This window comes from Cyphomyrmex costatus, unplaced genomic scaffold, assembly GCF_001594065.2.
Source record: "Cyphomyrmex costatus isolate MS0001 unplaced genomic scaffold, Ccosl1.0 scaffold85, whole genome shotgun sequence".
NCBI lineage: Eukaryota > Metazoa > Arthropoda > Insecta > Hymenoptera > Formicidae > Cyphomyrmex > Cyphomyrmex costatus.
In genome coordinates this window covers 562898-580458 of record NW_017280430.1, presented here as the reverse complement: position 1 = coordinate 580458, position 17561 = coordinate 562898, and the positions used below count along the sequence as shown (strand labels likewise).

Here is a 17561-nt window from a genome sequence, read left to right as displayed (position 1 = left end):
ATATATATATATATATATATAAATGCGTATAAAAGGTAGTGAAAATAGGAACAAACATTCAATAAAATGTTTTTCGTTCAGGCAGCCGTTAAGAAAAGTGGCAAGCCTACCAATACATTTTATCATTACCACATTTGAGTACAAAAGAGTTCGATTTCTAGAATCAACTAGAACAGTTGCTGGATTCACACTGCATCCGATTTTCTTCGTACGACGACTCTGCAACCAATCAGAAAAATCGTATCATCGGTACGAAGCAAAATTTTGTTTTCTGATTAGTTGCAGAATCGTCGTACGACGAAAATCGGATGCAGTGTGAATCCAGCAAGTCTCCTTGCCAGAGGAGAGGAACATCCCTGTCAACCCTATCCCAGCGCAGTTGTGTAATTGTGTTCAGTGTAGTTTAGTTTAGTAGAGTGTGTATAAAACGTAAACGAAGAATGGATAGGAGTACATTTGCCAAGTGCTCAAATTATTTCGACAGATTGCGGAGCAAAACACGCAATGTCGACGAAGGTATCGAAAAACTTTCCGAGACGTGGAGAACACCGCAACTTATTATCGGCGGCTACGCGGAATGTACGACTGAGACTAACATGTATCTGGAGAGGTTATGGGAATCTGTACGGAATACTGGTGTAAGTATTGTTCGGATCGGATAATATTATCTCGAGATTGCGTTCCCCAACTCTTCGTGTGTGATTCAATATTTTTTTTACTGCTTTCCTACTTCAATCGGATCACTGGTGTTTAATTCAGATTTTTCGAAAGGTTTTTTAATTTAAAAAACTTTGAAAAAAATTTTGAAAAAATTTAGTACACTTTTTCAAAATAACTTATGCAAAGTTCTATTGTGATTAATTACAAAAATTTAGACTAAATATTTATTTACTGGACAACTAACTTCTGCATTGCAATGTAACTTTACATAAATAATCTTGAATATACATAAGATACTTATTAAAAAATGAGATTTTTGTCATTTATTTTATAATACATTTTCATTTCTATTAGAGCATCGATTTATATATAAAATACTTCTTATTTTGAAATAGATTATTATGATCCAGATGATAAATCATTACTAAAAGAAATTTGTTGTATTACTTTTGAATGCAGCAATTTAGAATAATCTGTAATTTTTAAATAATTTTTTTTGTTTTGAAATATCTATCGAATATCTTTATCTGGTTTACGACATTTATGTGTTACACATATTACAAATTTATAACCTTGGCAATACAAATTTTGAAACAGTCTGAATCATATCTTTAATGTAGAAAATAAGATATCATCATGAGTAGTGAACTTTATTATGAAGAAATTGTAAAATGAGCATTTGATTATATGGATTATGTAATTAATTATAGGTTGCACTGGAAAAACTTCAGTTAAAATTGGAACCGTCATTGGATAAGACAGATCAGTTAGTAAAAGAGTCGCAAGCGATGTACAAAGATTTGAAAGAGCAATGTGACAATTTGGACATTGTTCTAGCGGAATATGGCTATCATTATGATGAGAGTAATGATGGACAAGAGAATCATTCACGGTACTATATTTTTGCTTACACCTTATAAATTAAATAAGTTTTAGAATCCTGAAATTGTTTTTACATTTATAATTTTACATGTCATATTATAGAATATTATATTATTGAGTTTGATTTAATCGTTTACGTTTTAAACACTTATTTTGTTTATTATGTAAGGATAGAAGCATTAAAAGCATCTAAATCAAACACAGCTAAAAAGTACATTGAGTACATTGTGTTCAAAGTTACTATACTCATACTCTAATAATTTTTTTATAGTTGTAACAAATAAAATGTTAAAGTTGAAAAAGAATTCTTACGAATTTTTATCATATATATTTTTTGATAAAGAGTTTTTTAATTGAAAAGTTTTATAAAGCATTAAAACGGATAAAACTGTTATTTACTATGCTATGAATAATTCTGTGTAGTAATAATATAATTTATGTCTATTTCTACCAATGTAGATTAACTTTAATTTTGGTTTAATTTACTCTTTATACTTTTACAATTCTTAGAATTAGAAAAAGATAAAAAGTAAATAAAGGCAAGATTAAAGTTGATCTACATCGATTAAAACGAGCATTAATCGAATATAGTTGCTCATGATGTTTTTCTCTTTTTAGAAATGATAATCAGAATTCCATGAATGACAATGCTTTTGATACTGAAGAGATGCTTGATATGGAAGTTGAGTTTACCCCGAACTTGACATGGAAATGTAAAACTAAATCCAGAGAATCGGATTCTTCCAATACAAGCCAGAGGAATCCCATCTTCAAGGGTATCACCATACCTGTATTCAAAAGTCTAAAATCAGTTCTACAGTCAGAGATTCTGAATGGAAAGGGATCAATTATAGATGATGCATCAGTGTAAAAATCGAATCACTCAAAAAAAATATAAAAGTATTGAGGAGATAATTTTTCCATATATAATTTCTGTTTTTCTATTTTTTAACAGTATAAAAAATAAAAAATACCTATTATTTGCATTAAAAGATATGCATTACGATAACATAATAAAAATAATTAAAATATTAAAATATTGATGAGGAAGTAAATTAAATTATTTAAATAAATTTTTGTTAAATTCAATTCTAAAAAATATAAATACACATATTTGTACTTTTGATATAAGTGTAAAGTATGCAGAATAATATTCATGTTCTAATGTTACTTTAGTAGATTATACTGTAATCTTTTTTATATATAGTTACAATGTAACAAACGTTAGAATTAAAAATAAAACTAGTCCTTATGGATTTTTATATGTATATTTTTTAACAAAGAATTTTTTAATGAAAAGTTTAATAATAAAACATCGTGAGAAAAATAAAATTGTTATTTACTTCATATTTGTGAGATCATTTTAAGATCTCCAAAGAATTTACTCCAGGCAGGTAAGAGTCGTTGAAATAAGAAGATGAAACGCCAACCTTCGGTTGGCAGCAGTCGGTCGTAAAAATGCTGCGAATAATTCTTCATGGAAGTAATCTAACCTAACCCAGCTGGTTCAATCTAACCTTAAAAGTGTAAAGCTATCATTGAGGAGTTGATTATTGACACATGAATTTTCGTTGTTTACATTATTGTTTAACAATATAAATTGTCAAATTGTTGATTATTGATCAAATTGAAGTAATAAATAATATATTTTATAATGAGTGAGTTAAATATTATTAAAATGTTTCTAAATATGTATACATTTGTTATAATATATATATATATATATATATGTTTATAGAAAAGAATCAAATTTGCCAAAACAAAGATGTTTTTCAAAGAATGAATTATTTATATCAGGTATAAATAATTATGAAATTCATTATCTTTCAATAAGTGAATTTTATTTACCCATTATAATAATTTTTCCTTGGTAAAATAATGTAGAAATATATGATGTTATTGTGAAATTTAATGTTATCACAGGCTAGTCATCTAATGGCATTAAAGAATCGAGTTATGGCATCTTACTTTGGTAACCATATGTTCGCTTGTGCTAAGAAGGCAGTATTACGCACGTAAGTTTTTAAATGATTTATAATATTATATATTTTATTGAAAAGAAAAACAAAAAAAAGAATTATTTACAGTTGTTTTAATGATTCGTTATCTTAGGGAACCAAATTTAAAAAGAACAATATGTAAATGTTGTCAAAGTCCACTCATATCTGGGGAGACAGCCAGAGTTAGATTAGTATCAAAGCCTATAAAGGGTATCAAATGGACGTGTTTAACTTGCATGAATAGTAAAAGATATCCTACAAAAAAAGGATATAAATTATGGCTTGATCAACCAGAATCACTGGTTCGAATATTAGATTTTACACCAAAATCGAAAAACGAGAACTTTCAACAACTTGGCTTTGAAAGTAATCCTGAGGAAGTAAAGGAACAAACTGAAAACTATCCTAAAAATCTTACAAGTTGCACTGTTTTAAAAAATGTCAATCAAGATGAAAGTAAAGAAGACCAATCGATCTCAAACAGGTCTGTTTTACAGACTTAATTCAAGATCTGGTGTATGAATATTTTTTATTAATGACTTACATAAAATATGTTACAATATTACAATAAATTTGTAATTAATAAAACAGATACTTTTGCTAACTGGAATATTCATAACCATCTAGTAATATCATGATACCGATAATAGTTTTACATTAAATGTTCTTAGAAATAACTCGATCGTAAGTTAAGTTACTGCTGTTATCGAGTAGTTGCGATACGTTTTTTTTTTTTTTTTTTACGGAAAGTGGCATCCGCAGGGAATTCCCGGAGGTCATGATCTCTGTGTTCTCAGTCGAGGACGGTTTATGAAGTCACTATTAAAGTGTAAAGTCGACATGGTTTTCGAAGGCAAGATTATTTCGCCGTAATGACACTGGAATTCACTGCGAGTGTCATTACTTCATCTAACTATGATATGACTATGTCCGCCCATCGCCAGTGACTCGTGCAAAATCATTACGAGTTAAATCATTACACTCATACTTGGGCGCAATCAAATCACAGTTTACTTGGAAAGAAGAGAAAATATCAGTCATTTGAAATATTCTATCTTAAATAAATTTTATACTAGAACGAAATTAACAGTATACTAACTTAGAAATTATATGCACTATTTAATTTATAAACGTTGTGTGTTTACAACAACAATGACGCAATTATTTGTTCACCAAATACAACAATCTGCATCACTTAGATGCTAGAAACGTGGCAGTGATCGTTGTAAAACGTACAAGATGCGTTCGCATTTCGAACGTACGTACATGTCTCGGAAACGCATAAATATTAAACTAATGAGAAAAGTAATACAAAAACTGGGCTGGACGGAATCTACACATTCACTTATATACATATATCTGTCGTGCCAAGCTTCGGTCGTGTCGAGTTATCTCACAGTATCTATTTTATCTAGCTTATATTCTCTTCTCTCTTTTCTTTTGCTTTTTTGATTCTTCTAAAAAGTAGCTCTAACGATAAAGTCAGACGGGACCCCAGGTTGGCAACGCACACATATATACATGCACACACCAGCTACAGGGATTAATTACTCCAGTAATATTGACTGTGTCGTTCGTCGTCACTCTTCATCGTGAGTCCTTTCGCAAGCTCTCGGGGAAGAGTCTGAACTGAAATTGCAAAAGTCATGAAAGTGAAAAAGGGCGGATCTCGCGAATGTTGTGTCCCGTGTTTCATGTCATGTCGTGTCGTATCGCTCTTCTCGTACACGCGTCTACTCGCAGGACAAACCCGACCAATATTTAACTCGGTTATTGTCAAAGAGGTGTGTGCATGCGAGTCGCCCGAAGTACGCTCCGAAGAGGCGCGTGCAATGAAAAAGAGCCGCGGATAAAGAGGTACAACGTACGGCGACGGAGCTTATTTAGAGATAGAAAGGGAGGAGGAGTGGATGGGCTGAGTGTGCCCGTGTATCAGAGCTGATTTATATTAGCCCCGAAACGAATTGGGGTTGGCCGTCGCGGTCGACCGTCAGTTGCGGCATCACGTTCGGAGAAGGCTGAAATGTTGATCCTTGAAAACCCATTGCCGATTCGTATAACTGAAGCATAAAATTAAAAAAAAATTGCCTGTTTAGGAATTATGCTTTACAATCCTTACAGAAATACAATTTAATACTGGAAATTACTTACTTTGTATTAAAAGCACAACAGGGAATAACAGTGCTTTTAATACTAAAACAATAAATAAATAATCAGTATTCTTCAGTTATTAAATTTCCATAAGAAAGTCTGGAGACCAATTGCACTGACATCTATTGTACATTATTAACGATGACAATTTTTTTGTGTACTGATTCTTAAAGCAAAAAGACCCTGAGAGAGAGAGAGAGAGAGAGAGAGAGAGAGAGAGAGAGAGAGAGAGAGAGAGAGAGAGAGAGAGGGAGAGGGGGGGGGGAATATTCTATTTGTTTATATATAATGCGCACGTTTTTTTCGCTACTTCCAAGTCATGTAATTCATTACTTCTAATATTGTGCAAATTATATTGATTATCGTAATTTTCAGAACACTCCATTACAGCTAAAACTCTACAATCTCAAAGAGAGAATCACTAATCAGAGTAAGTCTGTCAGTGTAACGAGGTTTCACGGTCTTATAATACCCATTAGTATTACTCGACTTACATTGTGATTTCCTGGAAGCGTCGTATAATCTGGAGTAGTGGGACGATGCCTGTTCGTAGGCAATGGATGTTGGATGGTTGCATAAGTGTTATCTTGAGATGTATCACCCATGCCGATGCTTACGCCACTGCCGCGTCTCTCTCCGCCGAGACCACCCTCGGGCTCGCTGAACACTTGCATCGTTAACTCTTGCTCCTCGTAGAGCTTTAATTTTCTACAATCGAGAACAATATTTCGTTATATATCACACGTATAATCGTATATGCGAAAGAAATGAGACTTACTGCTCGATCCATAGAGGATTCTCCGTTGTGTTCAATTCGTCAATGATCTGTTTTTTAATTAGGCCGTCTTTCTTACGTATATCATTTGGCACAGTTATCACCCTGAAGCATCATTAATGTAGATATATTGAATGAATAAAATAAAAATATGTCTGAAATGTCTTTGTATTCTTACCAATGACGTAGACAGCAACAAACGACTGTAACAGTAACCGCACCTACGAGTAGAACAACTAAAAGAGCTATTAAAGCAGCGAGTGCAGGATCGAATGGTTCCTCTTGAATTCCAGCATATGCGGGCTGAAATAATTATAAGTTATATGCATACGTTCAATAATTTTAGTAACATTATCGCTTGTTGTACTACAAGGAAATTAATTTTATCTAGTTTATTATTATGAAGTCATTTTTACAGATTTAAATCGCAATATCACGGTACTTACCACAACATTCTCTATGGCAAACCCAGCGTAGTAGTGTTTTAAAAAATCGTATTTTGCATCAATAACTTTGAGCACATGAGGTATCGGTGCAATAGTTTGAGTTTTCGGTTCGACAACGTGCAAATACATGTCGCACCTAAAAATTATTTTATATTATATAGATGATATGCGATATATGTGTACATACATATGGCTCGTATATGTACATATTATATACATTGGCCTGTATTCAGAACGCGTTTTTATCGATAAAAGCGCACTTTTGTCTCTGAAATTCTACGCGTAACGTAAGCTATAGCACGTTAATACGATAACATTAACGTTGTAAGCGTTCTGAATACAGACCAATATACATAATATGTATGTACAAATTGTGACAGAAACATTTTAGAAAGAATTATATCTGCGTGTAATTACCATTCTCTGCGGATATGTCCAGAAGCGTCAACATGATATCTAATATCGTCCACTACGACTCTGCTTTGTGTAGCATTGGATAATTCTGAAACAATCTCGTCGCGTTCGCTATTCACCTCCTCCGGAGGCCGGGACAATATGACTCGTATTAGTTGAGATGGCTCAAATACCCACACCTTAACAAAAATAAAAATTAATTAAATTTGTGTGAAATGAAGATAGATATTTAATATAGCAATTGCTATATTACATAATTGCTATATAAAAAAAACTTACGCACACACAAATTATTATACTAATAATAATATCTTTTTTACTAATAATAATATCACTAGTAATAATATCATATAAAGCCAATAATGTTAATGTGAAACTAATATTAATAATGATAATTGCAAAAAAAGTTTACATGAACTCTCGTCATCGCATATCTTTCTGGAATGGCCGTCTCCTTAGCGATGACTTCGACGATAAATCTGTCTTGATTGTATTCCGCCATGTATCCGCTCGTAACGAGTTTACCATCCTGCGTGACGTTGAATGGACTTGGCACTATCGAGCCGCTCGGCTTTTCCGAGCCATATTTGTAAAGATTCGCGCTGGCAACATAGTAATGGAGAGTACCATTGTCACCAACATCCAAATCGGAGGCAGTTACTTTGGTCACGAAGTCATTTATGTTCGCCATGGAATTTACGCCAGCGTAATAGTCATTGCGCTCAAAGATGGGCGGATTATCGTTTTCGTCTAACACAGTTATAGTTACGTTCACGTGTCCATGCTCTGGATTGTGAGTCAACGGACGGCCGGATTGTGTAGGATTGATATAAAGATCGGGATCGTTGGACGCAAGAATAGAGAGAACATATTTGTCTCTCGTTTCGCGATCAAATGATTTATTCGCATAGATACTGCCATCAGATTTGTCCATGTAAAAGGCGTATCCTTCGTTTCCTTAAAAAGAGTAAATAATACATTTGTAAGATAGCTGAAGTCAAATTGCGAAAATATATTTATTGAAAAATCATAATCTTATTGAAAAATAACTTTATTCATTAAGAAATTATAAGTTATAACTAGAAGAAAAGTATGATTTTAAGTATATTGTGTATATGCTTTATATATATTTACCTGCTTCTATGTAATAATAGACCTTGGCGTGTCTGCCTTCGTCTTTATCCTCCGCTGTAACTTTGCCAATGAAATAATCTCTTGGACGATTCTCGGATACATGGAAATTATATTCCTCGTAGAATTGCGGTATGTTATCGTTTGTATCAACTAACTGAACTGTTAATAAACGAAGTGTTTCGTACGCTGTAGGACTGCCGTGATCGGCTGCCACAAGAACAAGCTGAAAGAAAATGTACATAGAATTCCAATCTCATTAGAAAATGGTTTCATATATTACTTACTTCAAATTTGCTTTTGATCTCACGGTCGAGGATAATCTTCGATCGAAGTTCACCGGTTTCTTGCTCTATAGAAAATTCTTCGGTTTCCTGAACGTTTCTATTGCCGACTTTCAAGTGGTAGCTAACACGGCCATTTTCGCCGGGATCTCTATCGATTGCTTTTACAGTTAATATTAGATAATTCGGCACACCCGCATTCTGAAAAAATTAACCATTAATTAATTAACAATTAATATATTACATTGATATTTCATATATTATATTGATTATTTATATTTATTCTCTCTCGACAACAAAAAATTTTTTTTTTCTGTATATACCTCTGGCACTTCCACAGTCGCGTTTGTCAGTTCCGGCATTACAAATTGCGGTTTATGCTGATTCACAGGTGTGACTCTTATGTCGACATAACATCTGTCTGAGTGCGGACCACTTCCGGCGCCGTCACGTGCTTCGACCTCGATCCTGTAAGAACCGGCTCTCCCGAGGAGGGCGGCTGCGGGATACAGGATGCCAGTTTCGCGGTTTAATGAAAACGATTCATTCTCGTTTCCATTGATGATTGTGTACCAGACCTCGCCGTTTGTTCCTTCGTCTTGATCTGCTGCTCGTACCTTAAACATGAATATGTAAATTTTATTACAAATTAAACGAATTTTTTAAATTTTATATAATATTACATATTTTATATTATGTATATATTTTTTATATGCTTTATATAATATTAAAAATCTTGCAAAAAATATTGGAACATTTTCTATATTAAAGAAAAGCTTGACTGTACTTGAAAAAATTTCTGTCTATTTGTGATGTAAGTTATTATTTTATTCAAGGGATTATTTGGAGCGATTTTAGATGACAATACCTGCAAGATAGGTGCCGGCGGATTAACGGACAAATTTTCCGCGACAGAAGCTCTATAACTGTGTTGTGAGAATATTGGTCTGTTATCATTCTCGTCAATTAACTTGACAACCACCGGCACGGTGGTGCTTCGCCGAGAATTTATATGGGCGCCATCACTGGCCATCACCGTTATGGTGATTTCCGGCGTCACTTCTCTATCGAGAACTGTAGCACCGCCTACAGTAATCTCTCCGGTTTCATGTCCTAAAAATTGCGTAAAGTAATGTAAACATTAAAGAACTAAATCCTATTATTATTTTATTTGATGATATACAATTAAAAGTTTAACAGAGAAGTAAAAAATATTAAATTTATTTCATTTTATATTTTACAACCAGAATACATAATATAATCGATACTTGTTAGCTTACCAATGTTAAAGTCGGCAGCGTGTTCTCCAATCAGGCTATAGCTGACATCACCGAAAGATCCCTCATCACCATCCGTGGCTTTCACAACGGTAACGCGAGTGCCAGGTGGAGAATTCTCTTTCACCGATGCATTATACAGCTCCTTCTCAAACTTCGGATCCTGATCGTTCACGTTAATCACAGTAACGGTAACTTTCGCAGTCGCGGAAAGTTGAGGTACTCCAGAGTCATAAGCGACCACCGTAAATTCCAACTGCTTTGTTTCTTCATAATCAATTACTTGACTAGTTCTTACAATCCCTATGAACAAAGGCACATTCGAAAGAGATCGACTTTTTCTCGTAAAAAATATAAATTTAGTATCTCGTATGAAATCGTTAAAATGCATCCGATTTTTATTATCAATCATTTTTACCCGATTTATTTATTCTTCAATGCAAAAAGTAATAATAATACGGATGAAATAAAGTCAAACATATTTAAACATTCTCTAATCACAGAAATTATTTCGAGATTACTCCAATATATCACTTACGTATAGTAAAGTACTGCTTGAGTAAGCAAATTGATTTTCCGACGGTGACTTTCGGTACAGACTTACATGAAACTGACATGGGATTCACGGTGAGCAACTTACCGGTAATATTATCAATATTGAAGTAAGGGCTTGGGGGATCGATGGCGTATCCTGCTATGTTACTATCAGCGTCTGTTGCAGTGAAAGCACCCACGACAGCACCAGTAGGTTGCTCCTCTTGCATCTCTATCAGATACCGTGGATTTTCTCGAGTCCACGGTTTCAGAAATTCTGGCGCCATGTGGTTCACGTCGATGATTGTGACTACCAGCTTACCTATTGAAAATTGTATGACGTATGCCAAAAGAAGATTTCGTATCATTTTATGGAAAAATTTATTATTTACCTCGTCCCTGCTGCAATGTAGGTGCCGTGGTATCGCTTACGACAATTGTAACGCTTACCGTCGCCGCTATATCACGATCCAAAGCCCGAACAACAGAAACTTGTCCGGTAGCGCGATCGACTGCGAAGAAGTCCTACGAAAATAAATATGATGAAAAGATAAAAATAAGTTAACTGAAAATAAAGAAATACTTTAACAATACAATACACACATATTATCTATAAATCATATGCTTTGTAAAATATACGACTCGATTAAACGTATTAATTATTTACTATGTTTTAGAAAATTAAATAACATTGTCAAATGTATTACTTCCAGAATATATTATATCATAATTAAAAGATTTTTTTGCGCATTATTTACCGCGTTGATTCCTATTAGCCACTTTAAATATTTTTGTTATTAAATAACATAGATTTTTTAACAAAAAATATAATATACTATATATTTACTGCACATACAAAAAAATTCTTTTATTTTTATATACGTGGATGGAACGCGAATGTATACAGATCAAAAATATTTTCGAAATGAGAGTTAAAATGAAAACGTTTCTTGTACCTTAAAAGATTTACTGTCGTTGACGCGCTGGCCATTTCTGTCAATAGCGGTGATTGGCTCGGAAATAGCGAAGTTCAAAGCTTCGAGATTCGTGCTGTCGGGATCTGTGGCTTTCAATGTTGTGAAAACGGTGCCGATTGGTGTATCCTCTGTAACTTCGGCTAACTGCGTTTCAGGCGTAAAATACGGTGCCTTATCATTGCTATTCTCCACTTCGATCATCAGCGTCGTCGTTCCGGTCAGGCTCGGTGTTCCTAAAATAAAACATAAAAATCGAATGAACATGGAGTCAATTGCAATAATTTTAGCGACACGTTAAATTGCGTTTCGCAAAGTTAAAAGTTTAGCTTTCGTGCAGAACGTGTATTACATGAATACTACTATTATTTTTCGTTTAATTTTTCCAATCAATCGTGATGATAAAATTACCTTTGTCGAACGCTATGACTTCTACGTGATACGTGTTCTTCTCGTCGTAATCCAATTTTCGGGATACTGTGACGACGCCGGTGGTTTCATTGATGGCGAAATCGTCGAAAGCTCCTTTCTGTATTCTGTACACTAACTCCGCATTAACTCCACTGTCGGCGTCCGTCGCGGTTACCTCCTCCACGACAGTTCCTGAAAAGACGACGAATACAGTTAACTACTACAGTCAACTTAATTGCCCAGATTGGTTCAGTAAATGGTAATAGAATGTCTCGCAATGAGAACATAAGTCCTCTTAGCGGACATCGTTCCAAGTAGATATCCCATATCCGGCGATCTTGATTACACCCTCGAGATTGCTCGTAATTGTGCAATCGGGGACACGCACGATCGTCGTTAAGTGTAATCCAGATAATCCAGATACTTACCGATCGGCGATATCTCTGCGATGCTGGCCGTGTATATATCGTGCGGGAACATGGGTGCGTTGTTGTTAACGTCGCGGACGGTGATATTGACGAGCGCGGAGTCAACGAATATGCCGTCGCTCGCCTGTATAGTCAGGCCAATCCAGTCGTGGGTGGCGTTGGTCATGTCAACCGGGCTCTTGATGGTGATCTCCCCAGTATCCGGATCGACGGCGAACAAGCCAAGTTCGTTACCGCCCACCAGAGCATACGTGATCTTGGACGTCTTGTCCTTGTCGCGCGCTTGCACCTTCAATTCGGGCTCAAATCTCTCTGCACCTTCATCCACTACCGCACGATACTTGTCCTGTAGAAAGCGTGGCGGACTATCGTTCGCATCTATCAAACTAATGCGCAACGAAACGCTCGTTGTCTGTCCTTCCCCATTGTCATCTGTCGCCTAAAAAATATATTCTAGATGAACGGAACTTCCTGTTTTAGAGAATAAATTTGACCGAATCATAACATTCGATCAGTTCTATATTATTTTTGTCTTTCAAATATGATAACAGGGTAAACTCAGGTATCATGGCCATAAGATAATATGTCTATAAGTTGTAATTTTTCTAATAATTGCTAAGTAGAGTATTTTGGTAGTTTCAAAAGCCTATGACTATCTTATTCGTATGGATAATCTTATTCAAATTTATCCTAAATATAATATCAGGCTTATTAATATCATGATTATAAGAATTACTTTGTAAGTGAGAAAATACTCCGTCTGCTGCTCGTAATCCAAACAGGGTGAAGTGCCGGGCGTCGGGCAAGGTGCGACGGTGATGGTGCCGGTTTTCTTGTCGATCGCAAAGTGCTCCGCGCCCTGGCCAAGTAATTGGTAGACTATGCCGGCGGTACCGAAGCTGCGGAACAGAGAATTGCAACGTAAATGAAGGGTGAATATGCTTTGATGTCTCACGGTACAAAGCGCGAGCTTAACGAGCCCTTACCGCCCGCTGTCGCGATCCTTCGCCGTAATCGTTATAATTGGGCTCCCAGGAGCCGCTGTCTCGGACACCATAGCTGTGTACGTGGGACTCCCGAAGGAAGGAGCGTTGTCGTTTGCATCCGTGATGGAGATCGTTACGGTCGCCGTAGACGAGAGTTTCGGATTCGTGTGGACTTCCTCGGCAACGACCTGATAACGATAAACGCCACGTCGCACGTTTATTTTCCGCGCAATTTTCGCGTATTATTATCGGTTTATATAATTAATTGCTTCGGAAAGAGAAAGAGAAACGTAATCTGATATCTTCCTGATTATTGTATTAAATATCGTAAATAAGTATAAAACAATTAATTAATTAATTATTAACAATCAAGTGAATTTTATTTTGACCAGATTACGTTTATATTTTATATTAATTCCTGTTTATTTCACATCACTTTTACATTGGAAAAAGAGTTTTGTTGTAATAATTGAAATTCTGATTGAAAGTGAATCAGAACATTCTAATTGAATCTATTATAATTCTAGTTGAGATAATTAGAATTCTGATTGATATGTGATTAGAATCTTATTTTGATTCGTTCATTTCCAACCAGAAATTTTTCTCAGCATAAAGAGGGAATTATTTTCCTTTCGAAGGAGCTATTGATTTAATTTATTCCAAAATTAATTGAAAAAGGCAAGAAAGGTAAATACCTCCACTACTGACTTACCAGGATAATGAATTTCCGTTGATTAGGGTTTTCGTAATCGAGCGAGCCGTTCGTAACACGGATGTTCACGGACGTGCTGCCAGTCGCCAAGACGGGTTCCACGGTGAATGCACCCGTTATATCCTCCAGTCGCAAAGAAAACACGGAGTTTAAGCCCTTAAAGTGAAAACGTCACGGACTTAGTCCCATTCGCGAGATGTGCGCGAGATAGAAACTCCTGCGGTCGAAAGAGCGAGGCGAAACGTGTTGCGCACAGAACAATGGCTGCGTTGCACAGAAAAAGCAGCTTTGCAACTGTCGTAAAATTCTTTAATATGATTGGTTTTCCCCTTACAAGGAAACGTTTCAAATTGCAAAGTGATATCAAAAAACTAACATTACAGTCGAATAATTACATTTGAAATATGTTTCTACATAAAATCTTGAGATCCTGCAACTTCAGTATCTGATTTGGACCAAAACACGTTTGGTTATTTTAAATTAGACACAAAATATTTCAAGTATACATGTTTCAAAAAGATGTTTTAAATTAAGTTTTGAAGAGCTACTTAGATTTTCGGTCCAGAATCTATTTTGAGCCCAATAAGAAAAAAAATCAACCTTAATCATAAGTAGTTCATCTGATTTTTCAAACCCTACTTTTATCTGAAAAAGTTCTTTTAAATTGTTCTTGAAATATTTTATGTCTACGTTAAAATGGTCAAACATGTTTCAGCCTAAACTTCATCCTAAGATCTGAGCATCTAAAACCTGTTTCAAACACGATCTATCGATTGGTATAACGTTAGTTTTTTGATAATTTAGATTTTTGCAATTTAGAATGTTCCCTTATTATTAGTTCCTTACTGAATCTTAATATATAAATAAATCATATTAAAGAATCTTAAAACAGTTGCTTTTCTTCTACCAAACGCAACCAATGAAAATACATTTAGCAGCATCCAACGATCAATGCGACTGCGACAAAATAATAATTATATTTGATTGAAGCTTTATAACGCATCATGAATTATTTATCCTTGCTGTCCCATTTTGCACTGCCATTAATGCGCGGACATTTAATAACCGAGTTGTACACGCCCGACGCCTTTCCGATTGTTCGCTATTGTTACGCGGGAGCATACTGGGCTTCACAAAAAGCCGAATACATTAATATAAATGCTACGTATATTAACAAAGGCGTTTATCGTGCGTGCCGGATTAACCCTTGATTTTTTCGATGACGGCGGTATTCGCTGGATTATTGACTACGCTCGGATGCGGGATGCTGCGGGCTCTATAGTTCCGTTTTCATCTCGAGAATTGTGCGTGTGCGTTTGTGTGTGTGAGAGAGAGAGCAAGGACGAAAAATGCTCTGCATTTAGGATGAAGCACGTACGACAGGCACATCTATGATAAGCCAGTCCAACTTTAGCTCCGGAGCCGAAACGCAAGGCCGTCGACGCAAAAAATTCAATATAAGATTTTTTTGCATCGATGACTTTGCGTTTCGGCACCAGAGCAGAAGTTGAACAAATTTGATCTACGCGGTAATGAATTGACCCTGTGCTCACCACATCCGGATCTTTCACAGTCATGTCCAGATGCGGCAATGGCGTGCCGTCCTGCACGTTCTCCGGGATCTCGATGTTGTACTCGCGCCGATTAAACGTGGGCGGTTCGTCGTTGACATCCTTAATAGTCACGGTCGCCTCGGCCGTCGATACCGTCAATTTGTCGTTGCCGGGTATGCCGTCAATCAGCTCGCGGGCCTTCACAATTAGCGTGAGCACACCCGTTGAGTTCTCCAGCGCCTCTCTGTCCAACGGCTTCGCTGTCCTCAGCTCGCCTGTGTCGTCGTCCAGTAGGAAATAATCGAATGGATCTATAGGAGAAACAGACATTCGTGATGCTTAATTCTGTAATTTTATTGAATCGTTTTATCCGAAATCTTCGAAATTCTGTGTTTCGTATATCTGTTGAAGTTTTCTGTCAATGAAAACTAGAGCTACTAGATATTCTATAGATACAACTATGTAAAAACAGATTCGTATATTTAATTATAAGGTAACTATACCCAATATGATCTTCTCGCTGTTTATAGATAATTTCACAATCGACATATAACACTATCTTATAGGTTGTCGATATGATTTTTGTTCATTGCTCAGTTAATTGCTTTATAGTTTGTTCACTCTATTATCAGTGAAACTAAATGCAGAATGTCGTGATCATGATCTAATATTTCAAAGATAAATTATTGCTTTCTATAATTATATCAAATGATGGTTATTAATTTCCGCGATTTATATTATTGTAACTTTTTATTTATATTTTACAATATCGTATTTATATATTTATCACAACGTTTTATTCCTAACCAAAGAGAGGAAATTCTTTATATACGGTAAAACCAACATGGCTAACCTAGGCATACTAACAATAAGCGTATATCGATTGTAATGCTTAACTTTTTTTATATTTTTGTTATTTCAGATCATGGATTTGATTCTAATCCACCTGTTAAACATCGAAAAGATAAGTAGATAATTGTTTAAAAAATAACTTTTTGTGTTTTTTACATGTCAATAAATATGTTAATGTCGATATGTTAAAAAAAATAAAATTATAAAATTAATATTAAATCTAGTTTTCTCATTTCTCTAACACTTTTTATAAAAAAAGGGGGAAAACGTATCGAGTACATGTGTACCCAATCTGACCTAAATATCACTTTTACGTAAAATCTTCTCTCAGTGCACCTGTATAAATATTTGAAATGTCTTATATTCTAAATTAATGTTAAAAAATGTTTCCTCTTAAGAATATGGACACTAGTTTTCAATCTTGAACTCAGTAAAAAAATTAGAAAAAAGTGCAAAGCTTATACAAGTCATACTGGGTGCGGTTACCTTATATCTGTATATACTCTTACATCTATAAATTATCTTTATATTATAATAAACAATGTTTTACTTAATTCACGTATATGTAGTTAAATTGACTTTAGTTTGAAAGTGTGACTTTACTTGGATGGGAATACGAATTTATATTTGCATGATTTAGATACAAAGGAGAAAGAAGATCGAACACTCACTAGTGACTAATTCGTAGATCATCTTCCGCGGCATGCCTCTATCACCATCTCGGGCCTTTACGGTCATTACGAGGGTCCCGATAGGATCGTCCTCGCGCACCACGCCTGTTAACGAATCCAAGAATTCCGGCGGGCTGTTCTGAATGTCCGCCACCTTGATCTCGACGCCGGTAGTACCATTGTTCAGGCCGTCCTGCAGGTATAAAATTTGTACGATCAAGTTGATTGCGACCATTCCTTTTTTAAGGATTCAGACACGCACGTACCATCAATCCGGCACCGTTTTTGCAATGTACAATCCAAACCGTATTCTTAACTCTTACTACACACGATTGGGTTATTCGTGTCCTGCACATTTCATTTCTTCGAAAAACTGCGAGCAGTAAATAATTGTATACATACATATATATATATATATAT

At 35.2% G+C, this 17561-nt stretch overlaps 2 protein-coding genes across 2 annotated transcripts in view; one reads left to right on the top strand and one right to left on the bottom strand.

Annotated features, from left to right (window-relative positions):
- Window positions 1–301: 301 nt before the first annotated feature.
- On the top strand, window positions 302–4045 carry Rpp21 (ribonuclease P protein subunit Rpp21). The gene is made up of 6 exons (XM_018549642.1): window positions 302–638; window positions 1371–1552; window positions 2161–2318; window positions 3281–3339; window positions 3466–3557; window positions 3655–4045. The coding sequence occupies exons 1-6, from the start codon at window positions 441–443 to the stop codon at window positions 4043–4045; spliced, it is 1080 nt and encodes a 359-aa protein (XP_018405144.1). The 5' UTR covers window positions 302–440.
- A 97-nt stretch (window positions 4046–4142) lies between these two features.
- Cad87A (cadherin 87A) overlaps window positions 4143–17561 on the bottom strand; it is a 243425-nt gene continuing 230006 nt past the window's right edge. Inside the window, exons 8-29 of the mRNA XM_018549672.1 lie at window positions 17142–17334; window positions 15619–15929; window positions 14066–14221; window positions 13354–13541; window positions 13104–13266; window positions 12368–12806; window positions 11940–12131; window positions 11511–11764; window positions 10947–11079; window positions 10661–10876; window positions 10024–10323; window positions 9612–9856; window positions 9067–9360; window positions 8747–8944; window positions 8463–8685; window positions 7741–8285; window positions 7332–7507; window positions 6915–7050; window positions 6647–6771; window positions 6472–6573; window positions 6188–6401; window positions 4143–5602 (exon numbers count right to left, since the gene is read on the bottom strand). Coding sequence (XP_018405174.1) covers window positions 5486–5602; window positions 6188–6401; window positions 6472–6573; window positions 6647–6771; window positions 6915–7050; window positions 7332–7507; window positions 7741–8285; window positions 8463–8685; window positions 8747–8944; window positions 9067–9360; window positions 9612–9856; window positions 10024–10323; window positions 10661–10876; window positions 10947–11079; window positions 11511–11764; window positions 11940–12131; window positions 12368–12806; window positions 13104–13266; window positions 13354–13541; window positions 14066–14221; window positions 15619–15929; window positions 17142–17334 — 4920 coding nt within the window. The 3' untranslated portion in view covers window positions 4143–5485. The remainder of the gene's footprint in view (window positions 5603–6187; window positions 6402–6471; window positions 6574–6646; window positions 6772–6914; window positions 7051–7331; window positions 7508–7740; window positions 8286–8462; window positions 8686–8746; window positions 8945–9066; window positions 9361–9611; window positions 9857–10023; window positions 10324–10660; window positions 10877–10946; window positions 11080–11510; window positions 11765–11939; window positions 12132–12367; window positions 12807–13103; window positions 13267–13353; window positions 13542–14065; window positions 14222–15618; window positions 15930–17141; window positions 17335–17561) is intronic.

Excerpts from the sequence above, each read along its gene's own strand:
- Rpp21 (XM_018549642.1), top strand. The coding sequence starts at position 441 with ATGGATAGGAGTACATTTGCCAAGTGCTCAAATTATTTCGACAGATTG. Across the intron at positions 2,319-3,280 it reads GAGGAATCCCATCTTCAAGG|AAAAGAATCAAATTTGCCAA; the intron begins GTATCACCATAC and ends ATATGTTTATAG. Across the intron at positions 3,558-3,654 it reads AAGAAGGCAGTATTACGCAC|GGAACCAAATTTAAAAAGAA; the intron begins GTAAGTTTTTAA and ends TCGTTATCTTAG.